This window comes from Balaenoptera musculus, chromosome X, assembly GCF_009873245.2.
Source record: "Balaenoptera musculus isolate JJ_BM4_2016_0621 chromosome X, mBalMus1.pri.v3, whole genome shotgun sequence".
NCBI lineage: Eukaryota > Metazoa > Chordata > Mammalia > Artiodactyla > Balaenopteridae > Balaenoptera > Balaenoptera musculus.
The window spans coordinates 1940571-1959951 of NC_045806.1; the positions used below are offsets into that span (position 1 = coordinate 1940571).

Sequence of the window (19381 nt, forward strand, 5' to 3'; positions counted from 1 at the left end):
AACCTGACACCCATTTTAATTCCTTATTTCCTGTCCCCGTAAAGGAATACACCTGTCGGTAGATTCTCAGATGTCCTTTTCCCATCCCATCTACCTATCCCTCTGCCCAGAGTCTCTGGTTCTAACTGCACTCACAGACTCCAGTAAGCCCCTCCCCTACACCAGCCCTGGTTAAAATGCAGATGTTTAAACACCCTACCTGTGGACAGCTTTGTCCAAGTCACGAAAGGCTTGGGTTTCCCCATAGCCTCACACGGGAACATGACATCTGTCTCGGCAGTGACGGACACGGTCTGGGGGGATTTGGTGATAATTTGGGGCTTTTCCCCCAGCGTCCAGAATTTGGATGCAGGTGGTCCTCCGGAAGAGAAGAGCTTTGAGCTGCTCTGATGGAAGCTTCTGGAAGGCTGGGCAGAAGATGTTATGAAAGGGATGGAGCTCCGGGTGGAGTAGACCAGAGGGATGTTTCTTAAGCTTGTTGAGGGTGGCGCCATGGTCCGGGGAAGGTGCGATACAGGAGGCGCTGGGGGACCAAAGTCCACATGGCTGATGCCCTGGGAATGTGTCCTATTGTAGGGACCTGGGCTGACTTTTCTCCCTCTCATCCCTGGGGCAGGAGAGGTGGGGATCTGAGGCTTCGGAGTAGCTGCCAACCGTGGAAAAGAGAGGGTCCTGTTGAAAAAGAAAGGGAATCTTCCATCAGGATACTGAGGAACTCTCGAATCTGGAAGCTTGCCAGCTGGGTCTCTTGGCTCAGGGATGCTGTTGTCTCCAAACAATTTGGAGCTGCCGTTGAATGGGTCAGTTCCCTGGTCAGTCGCCTTACTAGGAATGCTAGGTTTGGACCCAGGCAACGGAACCACAGGAGTTGTTGAACTTGGTAATTTTGGAGTCGTAAAGTGCTTATTCTCTGGCGGATCCCTCGACGGATATGCAGCGATTTCCAGTTTGCTGGTCAGGTGGGGCTGGAGAGTGACAACGTATCTAAAGGAGCTTTGTGTGGCTGTGTGTGGTGGCCTCATGGTTCCTCTCAGTGGGACCGGTGTGGCAGCAACGCTGGCTGGTTGGTGGAAACCTTGGACCCTCCCAGCCTCGTGGTGACTATCTGGACCCCTTGGAAGGCTGTTTTTGGTTGTACCATCAAAGGCTTCCTTTCGCGACTCCTGCTTTGGAGTGAAGGTAAATTTGTCCTGGTGGGAAGAGGGAGTGGATAATTCATTTGGCTTCGATACATGCTGAGTTCCTTCGTTATTCACTGAAGGTGTTCTGGTTGCTGGGGTCTCCCCAGCATAATGGAAGAAAATGTTTTGTTTGGAAGCGTTTGATGTTGGCAGTGTTTCTGACATAAGAGGTGTGGGCTTTGCGGTGGTTTCTGCCAGAGACACATGAGTTGTGGGTGGGAATGGGGTTGTTGGCTCCTCCACCAGGGCACGTGTGGAGACTTCACTCTGGTGTCTAATTTCAGAACGGATAATGGCTGGAGTGGTTTCACGATGACTCTGACCACGGATGGTGGTTTCCGCCTGACTTGAAGATGCCTCTACTTTTATGATGGCGAGAGTAGTTGAAGGGACCACTTCTTCCTGTTGCGAGAGCATAGAGACTGCAGAAGGTGAAAACTCAGAAGGAAAACCTAGGTCCTCCAACTCTTTTAAAAAGGGTGAGTCTGTAAGAGCTTCTGAAGAGCTGGTAACAGGTAGGTCTGTCTGTAGCCGCTCAGGCTGGGCTGCCCTTGGAGGGGTCCACCTTGCAGTTCCTGGAAAGCCAGAAGGAGGGGATGCCTCCTTAAATACTCCCGCAGTGGAGACCTCGGCCCCAAAAGGGGATGCCACATGAGTGACTGACTCGCCAGGGACTAGATTGTTGGTTTTATAGTCCTTGATGTTTGTGACATCGTAATTCTTAATTTCCTTTCCGTCTGATACAGGCTCGTATGTGACTGGAATTGTCTCGTGGAACTTATCATGAGATAAACGTGTTTTGGTGGTGGTTGTCCTATAATCTCCCACTCTGGTTGTCTCACGTGGGTCTCCAGTTGTGAGAGAAACGGTGGTAGGTGAAAGTACAACTTCTGAACTGGGGGTAACAGTGTTTTTATATTTATTTTCTGGGGAAGGGCTGGGCTTGGACACAGACGCTATAGAGCTCACGGTGGAGGTGATGTATCGATGTTTCTTCGGCCTCTTCCCATGTTTCCTGCGTGGGGTTCCCTTGGATACCAGTACTGCATGCTTCTCCATGTCCACCTGCTTTGGGGTACCAACTGTGCTATCAACCCAAGATGTAGGAACCAGCAAGCTCTCCGCTTGGCTTGGAGTCTTCACTTCAGGTACCTGAGTCAGTGGTGTCAAAAAAGTGACCGCTGGGGCAAAAGTCGCGGGCGGGGTTTGTTTATGCCGGTGTCGGAATCTATGGGGGCGTAATCGCCTCCTCCCGTTGGGTCTCTTTCGGGAAGGATGAGTGGTCAGTGGTGATGGGGAAGCGGCCTTTTGGGTTGGCATCATCATCGCTAGCGTGCTGGTGTCCTTGTCAAACAGAACGCCAAGTGTGGTTTCCCTGGGGCGCTGCGAGGCAGTGATGCTGGCCGTGGCTTCCAGCGCTGAGTCAAGCACAGTGGTAGATGCGATGCCTTGCCTCTTCCTCTCAGGACTTTTGGAGCTTTTGGGGTCTCTCTCTAGCGGAGCTCCTTCCTGTAGTGTCCTCTGAGAATTCTCCTCTGTGCCCTTGGGAATCAGTGGGTGGCCCTGAGTGCTTAAACCACTTTTCACAAGCTTCGGGCTCTCCGTTTGCTCTTGTAGAGCTGTCTGTGCTGGGATTTTGGGGTCCCCTAAAATGGGATCTTCAAATGGCTCAGAGGTCCTGGTGTTAGCAACCCACAAGGCAGGCACTGGAGTAACGTGTGTGGAGGTCTGTTCTTTCGTTGTATTTTCACCTGGTTGTGAATTCGTCTCCACACCTTGGTAAAAGTATGGCAGAGTCTCAGACTCAGCCAAGGAGATGGCATCCAATGGAGACTCATACTCACTAGATGTAGACCCTGGCATGGATGCAACATCTCGTGTAGACCAGCCCTCTGTGGCTATGTTTCTGTTAGTGGGCTCTTCGCGGACCATATCCAGGGTCTGTAGAGTAGAAGATTCATAAGGCACAGATGGCAGTGTCGTGGCTGTAGCCCAATTCGAGTCAACTACAGTGGAAGCTGGAGCCTTGGTCTTCTCAGAAAACTCATCATCAATAAATTCTTGCAGGTGTGTGCTTGTCACTTTGGGGTCAGCAAGAATTACTCCATCGTGGCCAGATTGGACCAGAACCATCCTGGTTGAGGAAACAGTGCTAGAAACCTGCTCTTCCTCGCCAAATAAAGACACATCTCCTGAGGATTCTTCTGCACTGGTTGTGGTCTGCACAGGTGGTACTGAGCGGGGAGGAACAGCAGGCAAAAGGGGTGTCACTTCTAGACTCTCTGATGGAGGAGTGTTGGCTTTAATGACCTGGGGTACTTCGGTTCCCTTAGGTAGATTTCTCCCACGTACTTTGGCTAAAATATCTGCCCAGTGCTCTGGATTAATCTGTTTGTTGGCCATGTTTATCCTTCGTCTGGACTCAAACACTCTGCGACCTTCTGCGATGTTTGTCTCTGGTTCCTTTTCGGAAGTCTTCCAGTGTTTCAGTTTTCTGCGCCCTTTCTTGGTCTTCTGACCTCCGGTGATGGCATCGTCCTTTGCTTTGATGAACATCTCTTGGTCCTTTGGATGGAGAACTCTCCTCGCTGTGTTACCTTCATCTCCTATGCCGGATCCCCCTTCATCCTCCACGACATCTCCTCTTCCTCTGGAAAGGGTCTTCCCGCCTGGGCGTCTGCCTCTTTTCGGTGCCCTGGCAGATCCCTTCTTACTCACTGTGATCCCCACCGTAAAGTGATCTGCCCCTTGCTGGTTGACAGCCGCGCATCTGTAGTAACCACCGTCGCTACCTTGGACCTTTGGGATGGAAAGAGTTCCATCGGCCAACATGTATGCGTGTGACGTGTTAGCCATATCGTTAACTATCCTTCTGTTTGGAAGGATCCAGCTAATCTCGGCCTCAGGTATGGCCAGTGCATTGCAAGGCAGCATCACCGGCTCCCCTGGGTTCTTCTGAATGGTCACTGTATGTCCATCAGGGGGCTGAGTGACAGGTCGTTGCACAAGGACCCTATAGACCATTCGGTCCATTTCATCCCTCACCCGAGCGATGCACTGGTACAAACCAGTGTCTGACTGCTCCGTGGATTTGATCTTCAGCCAGCCGCTGGTGAGGATGGAGAATCTACCGTCCTTGTCTTCCATTGGTGCTTTCAGGACAGAGCCATCCGGGAGCACCCAGAAGATGGATGGGCTCTCAGAAGCCTTCACGTTGCAGCTCAGCTGGCATGGACTCCCTTCCAAGACAGTCTGGGCTCTCTGCACCGCTCTGCTGGGCTCAATCATTACCCAGCTTCTGCTCCGAGACGGCCTCGCATCTTTGGCGGACACGGTGAGAGCATGTTGAGAGGAATAGGACAGCAGCACTGTTTTGGCCGTACTCTGACGCCGGTTGAGTTGGAGGTCTATGGACGGCTGCGTAACCCACTCTGGTTCTGCCAGGATGTGGGCTCTGACGCCCGTGTAGTAGAGGGTCCCATCGTCGGCGTCTTGCCTGTACTGGTAGCCGAGTCTGGGGTCTTTGCTGAGCGTGAGTTGTCGGTGTAGCTTCACAGGGACCTCGCTGTAATAGGCAATCAGCTTCCAGAGTTTCTCATAGTTTTCTCGAGTCATCGGACACTCAAAATCCAAGGCGACTGTGGCATTTATCTCTATCTCTTGAGGGTCTGTTTGGTTCAAGTGTAGTTGGTACACGTCCATGGGCTTCTTGATGTCACAGACCAAGTTCACTGTGTTCCCGTGTTCGTCGCTCATGTTCAGAGAGACGTTCCATACAGGGTACTGGAACCCCTGCAGGGACAACGCGTTGTCACCATCCTCCTCTTGATTCTGGTCTTCCTCGCTACTCCTGCTCCTGTTCTGTCTCAGAGGGGACTCGATAGAAGGCTTCTCACAAGTGATGTCCTTCAGCTTCTGAATCTCTTGTTTGTGCAGCTTCCTGGGGCTGAAGCACATGGAGCATAGCTGACCCCCTTCATAGGCTTTGTCCTTCTTACACTTCAGAATCCCTGAAACATGCAATCAAACAAACAGGCTGTAAGTCAATGACCCAAAGAATGGCCAGAGGGTAAAGACTTTGTTTGCATCTTTATCACCTGGATGCACTTCCACAATGATCTAAGACCTCACCCACCTTGCCTCTGTGACGTCACCTCTGACTTTAAGTCAGTTTAGCACAGTGCGTGGTAACTAACCGGGGTGTTGGAACTTCTGGACAGTAGGTCATGAGTACTTTTTTAAAAGGTATTTTTAAGTTAAAAAAGAATGTCTATTCATACGTATTCTACACGTAACCTTTTATGAGGGTCCAGGACAATCTACGTTAAGTCACTGCAACCCATGAATATATTTCCAGGTTATAGGATCAACAGTTGGCATGAATCGTATCATGTCTACCTTTATAAGGATGTTTTCTCTTGCTAGAATTTTTCATTTCAGGCAGTGTTTACTTTTTGGATTCACATTCTACTCTTGGCTTCCCGGACATTAAATCCTCCAGAATTTTCTCCTTCTCTGGCCAACACTGACTCTTTCACTGTTTCCTCCCTCTCTGCCCAACTCATTGTGGATGATGTGTTCCCTGAGTCGGTCTCGGCCCTTTCCCTTCTTGCTCTGAGGTCGTAGATGGCCTCGCCCACGTGCACGGTTTCAGTTACCGTTCACTCGCCAGTGATGAGTTCCATCTGTGCTCCTCCAGCCCAGACTCATTCTTATGAGTCCCACACCCAATGCCCTACTTGACACGTCTATTAAATGGCACAAAGGCTCCTCGAACTGACTCCTATAGAACCAAATTATGTTTTCTCCCTGCTAGACGTCTCGTGGCTTTTCTGTATTCGTAACTGGGGAGACTAGAAAACTAGGATGCTTTTTGACGGCCTTCTTGGCATGTGTCCACTTCTTTCCCTTCGCGCTGGAAATAAAACAGCCAAACTGCCATCACTGGGAGTATTACAAACCTTCTAACCAATGTCACTATGTCGACTTTTGCTCCTCGGAATGCAGTTTTCTATTCGAGTTTCAAAGTAAAAATCTCAACATGCAAACAGGATGGTTTCACACACCTCCCCAAACACACAGGCACACAAACACAAGACATACCACACATAGACACAGACACACATATGGACACACACAAACATATACAGACCTAATGCATACATATGAGCACACAAAGGCACAGGCATGTATCTCCAGAATGGCTGCGGTGGCTCTCTACCCCCAAAAGCTTCATGATTCCACCACCATCGTGTAGTGTTTCTACTGGGAAATGACGGTTTTCAGCCTGTCTTGGACCCAGTGGGGTTTGGGCACTGAAATATGAACGGAGGTGACGTGTGTCTTTTCTGATTAAGACAATTAAGAGGTCAGTATACCTGTCCTTCCTCATCCTTTGCCTGATTTAGCAAATCTGATGTCAAATGTAAAGTGGAGCCATCGGTGGAAGAACCTGAATCTTACCATCTGCATGGAGGAAAGACCCCTGGCCACTGCAAGTGCCTACATTAAACTGTGACAAACCAAATCAAACCAAAACTACAATGAGGCACCAACTCACACCAGTCAGAATGGCCATCATTAAAAAGTCTACAAATAATAAATGCTGGAGAGGGTGTGGAGAAAAGGGAACCCTCTTACACTGTTGGTGGGAATGTAAGTTGATACAGCCACTATGGAGAACAGTATGGAGGTTCCTTAAAAAACTAAACATAGAGCTACCATATGACCCAGCAATCCTGCTCCTGGGCATATATCCAGAGAAAACCATAATTCAAAAAGATACATGCACCCCTATGTTCACAGCAGCACTATTTACAATAGCCAAGACATGGAAACCACACAAATGCCCATCGACAGATGAATGGATAAAGAAGATGTGACACATATATACAATGGAATATTAGCCATAAAGAAGAATGAAGTAATGCCATTTGCAGCAACATGGAGGGACCTAGAGATTATCACACTAAGTGAAGTAAGTCGGAAAGAGAAAGAGAAATATCATACGATAGCACTTATATGCGGAATCTAAAAAAATGATACAAAAGAACTTATTTATAAAACAGAAACAGACTCACAGACATAGAAAAAAAACTTATGGTTACCAAAGGGGAAAGGGGGGAGAGGGTACATTAGGAGTTTCGGATTAACAGATGCACAGAACCATATATACAATAGATAAACAGCAAGGACCTACTGTGTAGCACAGGGAACTATACTCAATAAATAACCTACAATGGAAAAGAATCTGAAAAAGAATATATATATATATATATATACGTGAAAACAAAATTGTGACATGTATAAATGAAAACAAAATTGTGACATAAGGCGTGTGGGCTGGAAGTTCCTCCATGGCCACAGGCTGAGAGGCTAAGCTGAAATGAAGGATAGCAAGACCTCTCAGAGGAGGAGAGCTTTCAGTGAAGATCCGAACGCTGAAGAGAAGCCAGACCCTTGAACATCTAGCAGAAGAGTTTTCTTGGTGGATGGTGACCAGGTCCAATGATGCTGAGCTAGAAATAGGTTCTGACCTATTTGAATGCAGGGAAGAGCGGGACCAGTCCACTGCCGGAGGGTAGGCAGTGAGTGGGCGCACCACCCTCGGAACTACGGTAAGAAGTGTGGGCTCCATCCTAAGAGCAGCGGGAAACCAGTGGAGACGGACGCGGCGCTGGGGCATGAGCAGGTGTTTACTCTGAAAACGTGTCTGACAACCGCTCTGTGGGGAGTTGACTGAAGCGGGGTAACCGACCAAGGCTGCAGAAAGACCTACTCAGGACTTCCCTGGTGGCGCAGTCGTTAACAATCTGCCTGCCAACGCAGGGGACACGGGTTCGAGCCCTGGTCCGGGAAGATCCCACATGCCGCGGAGCCACTAAGCCCGTGCGCCACAACTACTGAGCCTGCGCTCTAGAGCCTGCGAGCCACAACTACTGAGCCTGTGAGCCACAACTACTGAGCCTGCGCTCTACAGCCTGGGAGCCACAACTACTGAAGCCTGTGCACCTAGAGCCCATGCTCCACAACAAGAGAAGCCACCGCAATGAGAAGCCCGCGCACCGCAACTACTGAGCCTGCGCTCTAGAGCCCACGCACCACAACTACTGAAGACTGCACGCCTAGAGCCCGTGCTCTGCAACAAGAGAAGCCACCGCAATGAGAAGCCCGCTCACTGCAATGAAGAGTAGCCCCCGTTCGCCGCAACTAGAGAAAGCCCGCGCGCAGCAACAAAGACCCAACACAGCCAAACATAAATAAATAAATTTTTAAAAATAATAATAAAGTAAGAAATGTTTTTAAAAAAAGAAAATAAAAAGACCTACTCAGAGCACTCCATTTGCCTCCTTAGAGACAGGAGAAAGGAGTCAGACCCTGGCTGGTGGCTGTGAGGATGGAGGTGAGCCAAAAGACTCAGTAGGAGAAACTCAACGGGCTCTGAGGATGGGTTCCAACGTGGGGCTTGGGGAAGGCGGTGTAAAAGAAAAAGGAAGAAGAATCTTTCTTATTTTGATGCAAAATCTACTTTCTTGCAACTTCTACCGATCAATCCTGGGTTTATTTTTCCCCCTCTGGTTCAATACAGAACACCTGTATCCCCCATCACAAGAGAATAATCACATAGCCGCCCCAGTCTTCTCTCTTCCAAGCATTTTTGAATACTTCCTGTAGGAAGAGGGTGCACAGAAAATCCAACCTTTAGCTGTAACCCAAGGCTGAAAAGAATACTCCAAACATCCACGCTATGGCAACCATAGTCAACTGTCTATAACTGTTTAAATGATAATTACTCTACATTTCGATAAAGGATACATGCATTTGAATTATGCCATGGAGATGTCTTGACATTTCAGTTATAACATTTCCTGCCTCACTGATTTGACGATGTGATTTCACCCGACCCGAGATGAAGCGATGGTGCAGAAAGTAATTTGTCCAGAGAGGTAAAGGTTGGGCAGCTAAGAGTCAGGCAGCCGCTCTGCTGTTCTTACCTTTGGATCTTGCACCCCATTCCAGAAACCACCTCATGTCACAATCACAGGACCACGGATTCCCGTGCAGGTAAAGATTCTCTAGAAGCGGCATGCTCTGAAGCATGCCAGTGGGAAGAGTTCTAATCATGTTCTCGGCTAAGTAGAGGTGTCTCACGGTGGAGAGTCTGAAATAATCCAGAAACGTGAACGTGGAGAACGTGGCGGGGTGTAGCTGGTGAAGCAGGTTTCCCTCTAAGTGGAGTAGCCTTAGGGACGTCAAGCCACTGAACGCTTGTGGGTGGATAAACTCTATCTTATTGTGGTCCACGTGTAGTCTTATTAAGCTCCAGAGCCCCCGCAGGGTCTCTCCTGTGATCACTCGAAGCTTATTGTAGCTGAACTTGAAAACCTACAAAGACAGGGAGGATGGAAAATCCTGTTTATGATTAAAAAACAAAAACAACAACAAACCAATCCACAACCAGGAACAGAAACCAGAACAAAGGGCAGGAAAGTAATGACATTAAGCTCGTTTCTTACGTTAAAAAAAAAAATGGCCATTTCAATCATCGTTAGGCAGCCCTCTATAGTTTCCCCTCTTCACCACTGGTCCTAGAGGCTGCTATTTGTGCTGTTCATAAATGCCCGGGTTTACCTGGAGAGAAATGAGGTCCCTCAAAGTCCCGTCGGGGATACTGGGGATGTCATTGCCGTGAATCATAAGTAGCTCCAACTTGGTCAGTCCCGCAAACGAGGTTTCCGACAAAGCCTGTATGCTATTAAACCTAGAAAATAAATAATTGGAATGAGGAACAGTGAAGTTCAATCCCATCTGGGGAGGATTTCCCAGCCCACCCAGGGGCAACTTAGCAAAATGTTGATTCTAAGGTTGTACTGGTGCCATTCCCAAAGCATAATCCTCCCTCGCTGTGTCCTTGTCTATTTCTAAGGTTGCAAACAAACCGACACATTTTTATTAGCCTTTGTTCAGTGAAGGCATGGTCGCTGGGAATTCTGACTCGGAGTACACTTACATGGTCACAGGCTATTTTGGGAGATACATAAGATTTAGACCTTTAAACGCAGCTGGTCAAGAGGGCCCCTCATTGGAAATCATAACAAAGACATGTGGCCAGCATGAATGGAAAACAAAAAACCAAAAAAACAAAAGACAGCTTTGGAAGTGGCTTTGCATATAGTAAGACAAGGACGTTCTCTGAACTAAAGGACCAAATGAAACAGACACCCTTACTTCACAAAGACAAGCTCCCAATTCTGATGGGTGATGGAAGTTATCTGTAAACATTGTGGTGCGTTTGGGGTGTTGTTTTTGCATAGAGATTGGTAAAGACGCTTCCTTGACTGGTCTGGAAATTCCTCACTGCTCCGTTGTTAATGACACCAGGGAATCCCTGGAGAACCAATTATAAGATGAACAGAGAATCCTGTACCTTGCTGTGTTGTAGGGCAGGAACCTGGGGTCAGGGCTTCTGTGGAAATCAAACACATCCATCCTGACATTATTTTTGTATTTCCCCTTATCACCTCAACAAAAGGAAATGCATTTGTAGAGAAGGCTGGTAAAGAGCTCAGAGCTAACTCAGCAGATGACAGCCGGGTCCGGTTTTCTCCTTAAACACATACGTGCCCCACACCTTGGTGATCACAGCCTCTAGGGAGGTGAGGTCCACCCCGCTGCTTAACGTCCTGCAATGCACAGGCGAGCGCCCATGACAAGGAACCATGGTATCCAAAACGGTAAGAGGGCCCCAAATGTCAAATGTGCTGAAGCGGAGAGTCCCTGCCTTAACCCAGGTTGGGACAGTATGGGGAGCTCATGTGCTGCCTCATTTGTTCATCATTATTTAAGATTCTACCAAGAAATCTGCCTGAGATGGTGAACACCCAAGAGGGGATGAATATCAACCTGTAAACTCTTTTCCATTCCTTGTTGCCTGAGGTTCATCTGGAAACAGTAAGTGGGAGAATATTATCAGGGGAAGTAGGTGAGGTTGGCAGGGACCAGGTCATCTCAGAATTGGGAGGATGTAGAAAGGAAAGTGCTTCCTTTGTTCCAAGTCCAGTGGGAAGTCACTAGAGGGTTTTTAGGAAGGGTGTGACATGAACAAAGTTATGTGGTAAAACAACAAAGCCACTCTGTGCAGAATGGGTCAGAGACAGACAAGAGAGGAATGAGGAGACCAAGTGAACCCCGGGGAGGGATGCTGGTGTCCACGGCCAGGGTGGGAGCCGTGGAGATAAACGTACATGGGAAGTTTCCAGACGTGCTTAGAGGAAGAGGCAACAGGCATGGCTGAGGGATGGAATTGCAAATAAGGAAAAGATTGCAGGGGAAACACTTCCAAGTTATATTTGCCATGCGATGTTGAAGAGGTCTGTCAGACGCCACGGTGAGGGTGGGACTCAGGAGTCCCATCAAGACCTGAGATGTGCACATGCAGGAAGCATTCCCAAACGGACGCATGGACTAAGGACTTGGGAGGAGGTGAGACCACCTGCGAAGACCCCGGAGGTAAAGAAGAGTGGAGAGGCCAGAGGGAAGAGGCAGGTCTTGACTCGGAGGCAGCGGTGGGGCAAGTCAAAGGCTCCGTCTCTCAGATGGGTCAGAAAGAGTGTTATGTTCCGCAGCACATTTTCGTTCAAGGCTGTGCTGGGCTCACCAGTGTTCCCTCTTCTGGAATTTTTTTGTCTTCCCAGAGTCTCACTTCCAACTTGACATCCAGCTACAACGGTGGATGCCGCGGCGGGGAGAAGATGAAGGGGAGGAAGATATTTGGGTGCAGAGAATCACCCTTATTTGGATTCCCTCCCCACCTGAGTAAATCCCCTCAAAGTCCTGGATGGGGGGCATATCGGCTCAGGAATCCTCCTTTCTGCATCATCTTCCTGGTGCTTGTTTTTAAGAGAGTGACAGATGCAGGTGTTGCTGCTGTCAAGGTTACGAATGGGGGGGGGGGAGATATTTCGGGGACAGACAAGAGACAAGGGAATCACCTGAATGGCAAGTGCAGGAAGCATGGTATTCTCTCTGCACACCCAAGGGGTGTGGGTGAATTCTCTCTGCATCTGTCTAAAAGCCAGCAGAGAGACGGGGAAACTCACGTGGCAGTCAGGAAAATAATTTGACCGGCAGACTGAAATGACCTGGTGTAGAGTCCCATTCTTTAATTGATCAGCTACACATCCTTCTCTCCAAAGTATCTTCCTCATCTGTTGATGGGCAATAACTGACTACATAACCAGCTAAATGGAATGAGTTTTATACCAGAAACATAGGATCGTTTTGCAGTATATACGCATATCAAATCATTATGTTGTACACCCGAAACTCATATAATGGTGTCAATGATATCACAGTAAAAAAGAAAGAACAACAGATATATGTAAAATTGCTTCACGGATACCCGTTAGGATCCCAAAGCAAAATTTAAAATGAAAAAGAGCAGTACGGGCATTTGAGAAATTTCAGAAAGATGTCATCAAAACTCATCTTTTAATCAAAGGGGGGAAAATCTTTAAAGGTCTATAAATCAGACATTTAACTGGATGATATTTTCTTACTCAGAAATATTTGGAAAGTAATTCCTGAAAAAGCTCTGGGGCTGTCCAAACAGGAAAGAGCAGATCTTTCTTTCAATGCTGAGTGAGAACCCTAAAAACATCTGTGTGGGAATGAAACTTTTTCATTACTGCTCTGCCAATAATCCCTCATTCCTTGAGAGTTTTAAACCCTTTCCAGACCGCTAATAGACAACTCAGACCCTGAGTTCTATCTGTATTAGACGTTGCTATTGTTTGTTTTTTTTTTTTCCCCCAACAAAAGGCACAATGCCAGCCTCCTTATCTACTTTGAGACTGGTTTCCAGAAATAGTGCTGTGATATTATACGAGTGATTTTTAAAATGTGGCACATCGAATAATGTTACAAATTAAGCCAGATGGAAGTAATATATGTGGGTGCAGTGAAGCTATTTCTTACTTTTTCTTTTTCCTTTATCTTTAATATCACACAAAACCATCTCAAGATCTTATTGGAGACAGTAGGAAAAAGAATCATTTTGATATCTGTCTTTGATTCTAGTGGCAAAGCCTTTAGGACACTGTAATTCATTGTCTTCACCATTAATTGTTTAAAATGAAACCACCAAGAACTATGTTCTCATTGAGACGTGACATAGGTTCCACGCTCACAAAACACGTCATTTTAAAGATGGGTGGAAGAAAACCATCCTGGAAACTGTGAATGAGATGCAAACAGCTCCACAAAAAAAACAGTTTATAGGTCTTGTAAGTCTCAAGCTATCACACAGCTAAGTTTTGGGGGCGGATGCATGCAGTTTCTTCCCCAAACCCCTAGCCAACCTGACAGCCCAGACCCTCAACACACAACAGGTGAGGCATTCGGGGCTCCTACACAGGAAGCACGGCAGAAGACAGTCCCCCTGCACCTTCAATCCCACACTGTCAAGGGGGCTCCCCTAACGCCTAACAGTAGCCCCGATTGTGTGCCCTGACAAGGGGTCAGCCTTGAGGGATTAGGTAGTTAACCCAGCAAGAGGGACACTATGCTGAAAATGGCTCATGAAAGGGGCGATCCCTAGACAGAGCTATTTTGCACCCCAGGAGGTGTAAGAAAGAAGAGAAATCATAGATGAGCTGTATTTTCCTTTCTACAAACTAGCACAGCCCGTCCTACCCTGACTCAAAGCAGCTCCAGTTCCTCTTCTGAATGAATTGTAAGATTGTGAAAAGGAAACTGGTTTTAAAATTGTAAAATGATTTAAAGATGGTAACAAGGAAACTGTTACTATTCTCTCTCCTGGCAAAGCCAAACTGTTTTCCCCATGGAACGATCATCATCGTGGTTAGATTTTTCAGAGCGTCAAATCGTAAAGTTTGCCAAGCTTTTTTGGAGGAAGCTACTTAATGGTCTATTGCTATGGATTCACATGTCTTAACTTCCCGTTCTTTTATTCTACTCCTGGACTTTATAATCAATAAATGCAAGAATTGTTGAAGCCCTGTACTCAGAGATGCTAGGCATGTTTATAATTTTTTGTTCATTGACTCAGGTTAGGCCATTTCATCTTATTAAAATGTCCCCACAGTGGCTATTCATCAAACCCTAAATAATTCTGTTGTTTTATGGGTGGTAGAAAGTAGCTAATATGTTTTGTTGAAGAAGTCCAAATGATTGTTTACTATTAAAGTTGTACAAGCAATTGTTTAATATGAAAATTGTACATGAGTACCTGTAATTCAGAGCAACGTACGCTAACGTATAGAAAGCATATATGGGTATAAAAGGAAACTAAAAATATAAAAATTCTACCTTGAAATGCTGCATTAAAATATCTGTTTAAAAGATATTACTATTTTAAATAGGCAAAATCTGAAAGAACTCTTATTTCCTCAAAGTCACAATTGCGTCATGCAGATAACTTACAAAATGTCACAGATGTCTCACTTATTTTTATTATTCTGTAATAGTTCCTGAAGTCTATTTAAAATACGATTAGTATATTTATGTGTGGGTCATACGCTTTCATATCTGCAATATATTAAAGAACTGTTATCAAAGGAGACTTATCAAGGAACTGAAGCTGTCCGAGATGGTTCGTTCTTAAGCCTTGTGATAGAAGCTTCCGGTGATGGATCAGTTCAGATAACAGCCCCAAAGGACCACATTTAGTAGAGTTACAAATGCCCCCTCGATTCAGCCCATATAGGAGCGCATAACGCAAGACACAGTGACACAAAAAGGAATATATATTCGCAGTTACGTAAACGCACATACACATAACGAAAAACCAAATCAACACGCATGCAAGAAGGCTGAGACTGCTCAGAAGGAACGTGGTACAAACCCCAGATTGATTCTTTCCACATGTTTAGAAATCCCAGCGGGCACGGAAGCCAAGGAGCGAAACGTGCAGTGGACCTCGCTGGGAACGTAACAGGCGCAAGGGTACGGACAGGCCAGCGCGGCGCGCGGGTGTCCCCAGAGGAGAATCAGCACCACGGAGAGTGCTCGCCACTGCGCCCGCGTTGGCATCTTGTCGGGGTGGGTCATCCCAGGACACCTGTCGTGGAACCACAAAACCAGATGTCAGGTAGCGCTTCCGTACTTCCAGCAGATTTTACTTGAATTGTGCACCATGGGGGTAAGCTTTGCAAGACATCACACCGTACATTTTAGGGACACAAAACATGTGCATCAAGAAACACAAAACTTATTTTTTAAAATCTTTCGCCATTCACTTTAATCGTTACTATAGAATATAACCTTCCCTCCTGACTCTGAGATGACTTGGAAATCTCACTGTGTTGTGAAGGAGGGTACGGAATATACATGCCCACATACACGCCCATAAATATACATACATACATATGTGTGTGTATACATGTATACATACACACATATATATTTGTATAAATGTGTATATTGCTGCTTATACAGACAAGAGATACATTCATGTTTCTATAATAAAATAAACAATAAAGTAAATGTTATGTGTCCACCTCCAATGTTATTGCCGAGCTGTTACTTATTGTATATATATTTGAATAAAAAGCTTCTCAGGAAGGCCGTTATTATCAGAAGGGTTTCCTTCTTTTAATGACATTCCTTAAGGTTTTAATTATATCTTCTTCAAGTGCTTACAGAGGCATTCACTAAAGCGAAATATGTTCCATTATATGTGGTTTTGTTTATGATCCTTAATTTTGTTTTCGTTGGAAGAGCCAAAATGTTGAGATGGTACAGCATCTTAGTTTACCAGAGAGGAAATTTGGGGCGAACCTCTGAAAAATCTGCCATTAGAGAAAGAGGAAAGGAATTACTTCCTGATGAAGAATCTTCAGGCAAACAAAAAAGATCAGTAAGACAAAAGAAAAAAAAGGAAGACGAAAGAGAGAAGAAGGAAGGAAGCAAGGAAGCAAGGAAGGGAGGGAGGGAGGGAAAGAAAGAAACGGTCAGATACATATTAGGTTGCATCAGCTACGTCATTTAGAATGTCCGTGATTATTTTTTCATGCATCGGTCATACCCTCCTTCATCGACTCATATTTCTGTCAACTCTTGCATGAAGTTTATTTACAAATAAGTAACACACATGCAAAGTAAAGCGCACAGAAGAGAAACGCGCCTGTCGGTCCGTCCCTGCTCTGGGCAAGCCCTAACTTCGGATCATAAACTCTCCCTGCGCTCACACGCGGTAGGGACACCCCGAGGCCGCAGCCCTTCCATCGGTTACGGGACCTGCAAAAAGACGCTCTCTAAACTCCGGACGCGTCTCGCCTTCCAGCTGCCCCTCAAGGGCGGACGGTGCAGGCGGCCGTGCAACAAGCAAGCGCAGCCCCTCCGCTGCGCCCTGGAACGAACGGGCTCCTGCAGCTTTGCGGAGAGCAGCTGGCTGGCTCTGCGGAGCCCAGGCCGCCCCCGCGCCCGCCCGCGCGCCTGACCTCCGCCCTGGCTTCCTGCCACCGGCGTCCCGATGCCCCCTCCCCAGCCGCGCTCCCCGTCCTGCCTTCCACCCGGGTCCCCCCGGGAGACCGCAGGAACGCTCCCCAGGGAACCCTCGTCCCGCGGTCCCGAGGGAAAGCGCCCTGAGCCTGCAGGACCTCCCGGCACGCCCGGAGAACCGCGCGAGGCTGGCCTCGGGACCCCAGGCGGTGGACAACCCGGAGGGGCCGGGCGCGCGGCCCTGCGCCCCTGCGCCCCTGCGCCCCTGGCCGGCTTCCAGCGCCCGCTCTCACGCGCCGGGCAGGCGGCGCGGTGAGCGCCGAGCTTTCCCCGAGCGCGGCTCGGGGTGCCCCGCGGGTCTCTGAGGCCCGGCACCCGGACAGCAAAGGACGTCTCTCCCAGACGGTGACCTACCCAGCTCCCGCGCGGCTCAGCCCCCGGCCGAGGGGGGCTTTGCGTCTCCCCCTGTCCAGGGGAAGACGAGGGGGAGGAGGAGGAGAGTCTTAGCAGCCGGAGCTGGAGGATCTGCGAGGGGGCCCTGCAGCTGTGGTTTCCCCCGCCAACCCAAGAGCCAATCGGTTACGCCGGGACATCCCCTTGGTGGCTCCCTGGAAACCGGGGAGGGGTGGGTGAGAGGCCGCGAGGGAGAGGGAGGACAGGAGAAAGGCTGGGGGTTCCTTAGACCTACTCAGCGCATCTTCCCGGAACAGTCCGCCAGCCTCTCGCCTGGACGGGAGCTGGACCCGCGGCCCCTCCACCGTAGGGCCAGGAACCAGTTCAACACGTCCGCTTGCCCTCGCCCCCCGCTCGGCCCCCCGCGACTCAGGTCCGTCCCGCACTCTCGTCACCACCCCCACCCCCCCCCGCCCCGGCAGACAGAGCCGGGCCCCCGCCGCGCGCCCGGGCCGCCCTCGGTCCTCACCCGTCCGTCGGCAGCCGCGGCACACGGGAGCGCTGCGCCCGGAGCATCCGCGGGGCCGGCGCGCGCGCGTCACCGCCGGGGGTCCGCCGGGGCCATGCCCTTCCCGGGGCCGGGGGCGAGGCGGCGCGGCTTCCCAGCGCGGCGCGCAGAGCCGGCGCCCTTTTATGCGCGTCGCCCAGAGACTTCCCCCCCGAGTGCACGCCTCGGCCCACCCCCGCCCTGGCCCACCCCGGGGAGACGGGGCGCAGGGACCCTGGCCGCGCCGCTCTGCGCTCAGCCCTCCTCCCGGCTCCTCATGGCGCCGCGTGCCCACTGGGCACGCCTCGTCCACGCCGCCGGGAGCAACGGCGGGGGCCACGCGCACACGGCTGTGGGAAGGAGGGCTCCGGGTCCGAGACGAACTCCGGGGACCCGAGGGAGGGGGAGAGGCCCGGAGCGCGGGGCGAGCTGCAGCCCAGAGTCTGCACCCGGAGCGCCCTTGCCGGCAGAGTTGGAGAGGGTCTCCTCCTTTCCGCGGAGGAGAGAGGGAACCGGGTCTGCACTCCCCCGGGCGGGCCGCAGTGTTCTCTGGCCGCGCCTCCGAACCCGGGGGCTGGCAAGAGCCGGCTGCGCCCGCCGGCACCCCCCCCCCCCACCGCCCCAACCCGAGGGGCAGGCGCGGCTGCAACGTGAGCCCCGCGGCCACACCCTCCCGCCTCTGCTGAGGCGCCTGGCCGCCAGCCTCCCTCCCCCTGCCAGAATCCTCCTGCCAAGGAGGTGGAACGCTCTCGTCCCGTTCCGAGAGCCCGAGGGGGGCTGGGCCGGCGCTCTGGGGAGCCTGGTGGTACTTGCTGGGGCAGGTGAGAACCGCCTGTGGACCGGGCGAAATAACAGAGGTTGGAGAGAGCCGTGCGTCCCCAGCGCAGAAGGGGAAGGGAGAGAAGGCGGTATCCTGGTTCCCAGGAGGAATCAGATCTGGGGAGAGGGACCAAGGGGTCAGGTGAGGACTTGTCGCCAGCACAGCCCCCCTGGGCAGAGCTAGGACAAGAGCACCCACTGTGAAGAGAAAGCAACAGGGGTGTCCCAGGGCCGGCATCCAGGAGGGGACATTCCAGGTGTCCTGAGTGAGCTCCTGCACGCCTGGAACCCGTCCCAGAACTGCTAGAAGGTGTCCAGAAGTGAACCTTCAGATGAGTTGCTTCTGATGGACCCAGCATGGACCGGCTTAGTGTCTCCTGAAAAGTCTGTAGGAGGGACTTCCCTGGTGGCGCACTGGATGAGACTCTGTGGTCCCAGTGCAAGGGGCCTGGGCTGGATTCCACATGCATGCCGCAACTAAGACCCGGTGCAACCAAAACAAAAGTGTCTAGGAATTCCTCACTGCCCCTTGCCCAAGGTGGCGGGCATCCACCAGGCAGATCAGGGGCCAGTTCATAAGTGGGTCCATTCACTGCGTCCATAGCAATAATGTGTGTTGACATATTTCCAGGGACTGGTTTTAGGGATCCTCTTTCTTGAAATGCCCCAAACCCTTTAATTACATTTATTAAAAACCTGTCCCCAGAACATCTCTGTAGCTTTCTTTCGTGGCTTTGCCATCCACCTACTCAGCTAAACTGGAAACTCAAGTCACGGTCCCCATGTGCCTCTCCTCTAGGACCTTGAAGTCAACTGGGGGCCAAGTCTAGCGGATTGTGACTCCTAAGAATTGTTGAGCCCAACGGCCTTGCCCGTTCGGTACTGTAGTCTGGTGCTCAGGTCTTAGCTTCTGCCTGCCTCTTCCTCCATCTGTTGTTTCTTTGTCCGACCACCAGCGGGTCACCCCAACTTGGAGGGC

At 49.9% G+C, this 19381-nt stretch overlaps 1 protein-coding gene across 2 annotated transcripts in view; it reads right to left on the reverse strand.

Moving 5' to 3' along the window:
* The window catches only part of MXRA5 (matrix remodeling associated 5), a 29507-nt gene extending 11799 nt beyond the window's left edge, over window positions 1–17708 (reverse strand). Inside the window, exons 1-5 of one of the 2 annotated variants that reach the window (XM_036839715.1) lie at window positions 17566–17708; window positions 15046–15261; window positions 9813–9942; window positions 9176–9566; window positions 200–5191 (exon numbers count right to left, since the gene is read on the reverse strand). In XM_036839715.1, the coding sequence (XP_036695610.1) occupies window positions 200–5191; window positions 9176–9566; window positions 9813–9942; window positions 15046–15261; window positions 17566–17612 (5776 nt within the window). In that variant the 5' untranslated portion in view covers window positions 17613–17708. Of the gene's footprint in view, window positions 1–199; window positions 5192–9175; window positions 9567–9812; window positions 9943–15045; window positions 15262–17057; window positions 17189–17565 lie in introns of those variants that run through there. The other variant, XM_036839716.1, reaches the window with a different exon arrangement.
* Window positions 17709–19381: the final 1673 nt, after the last annotated feature.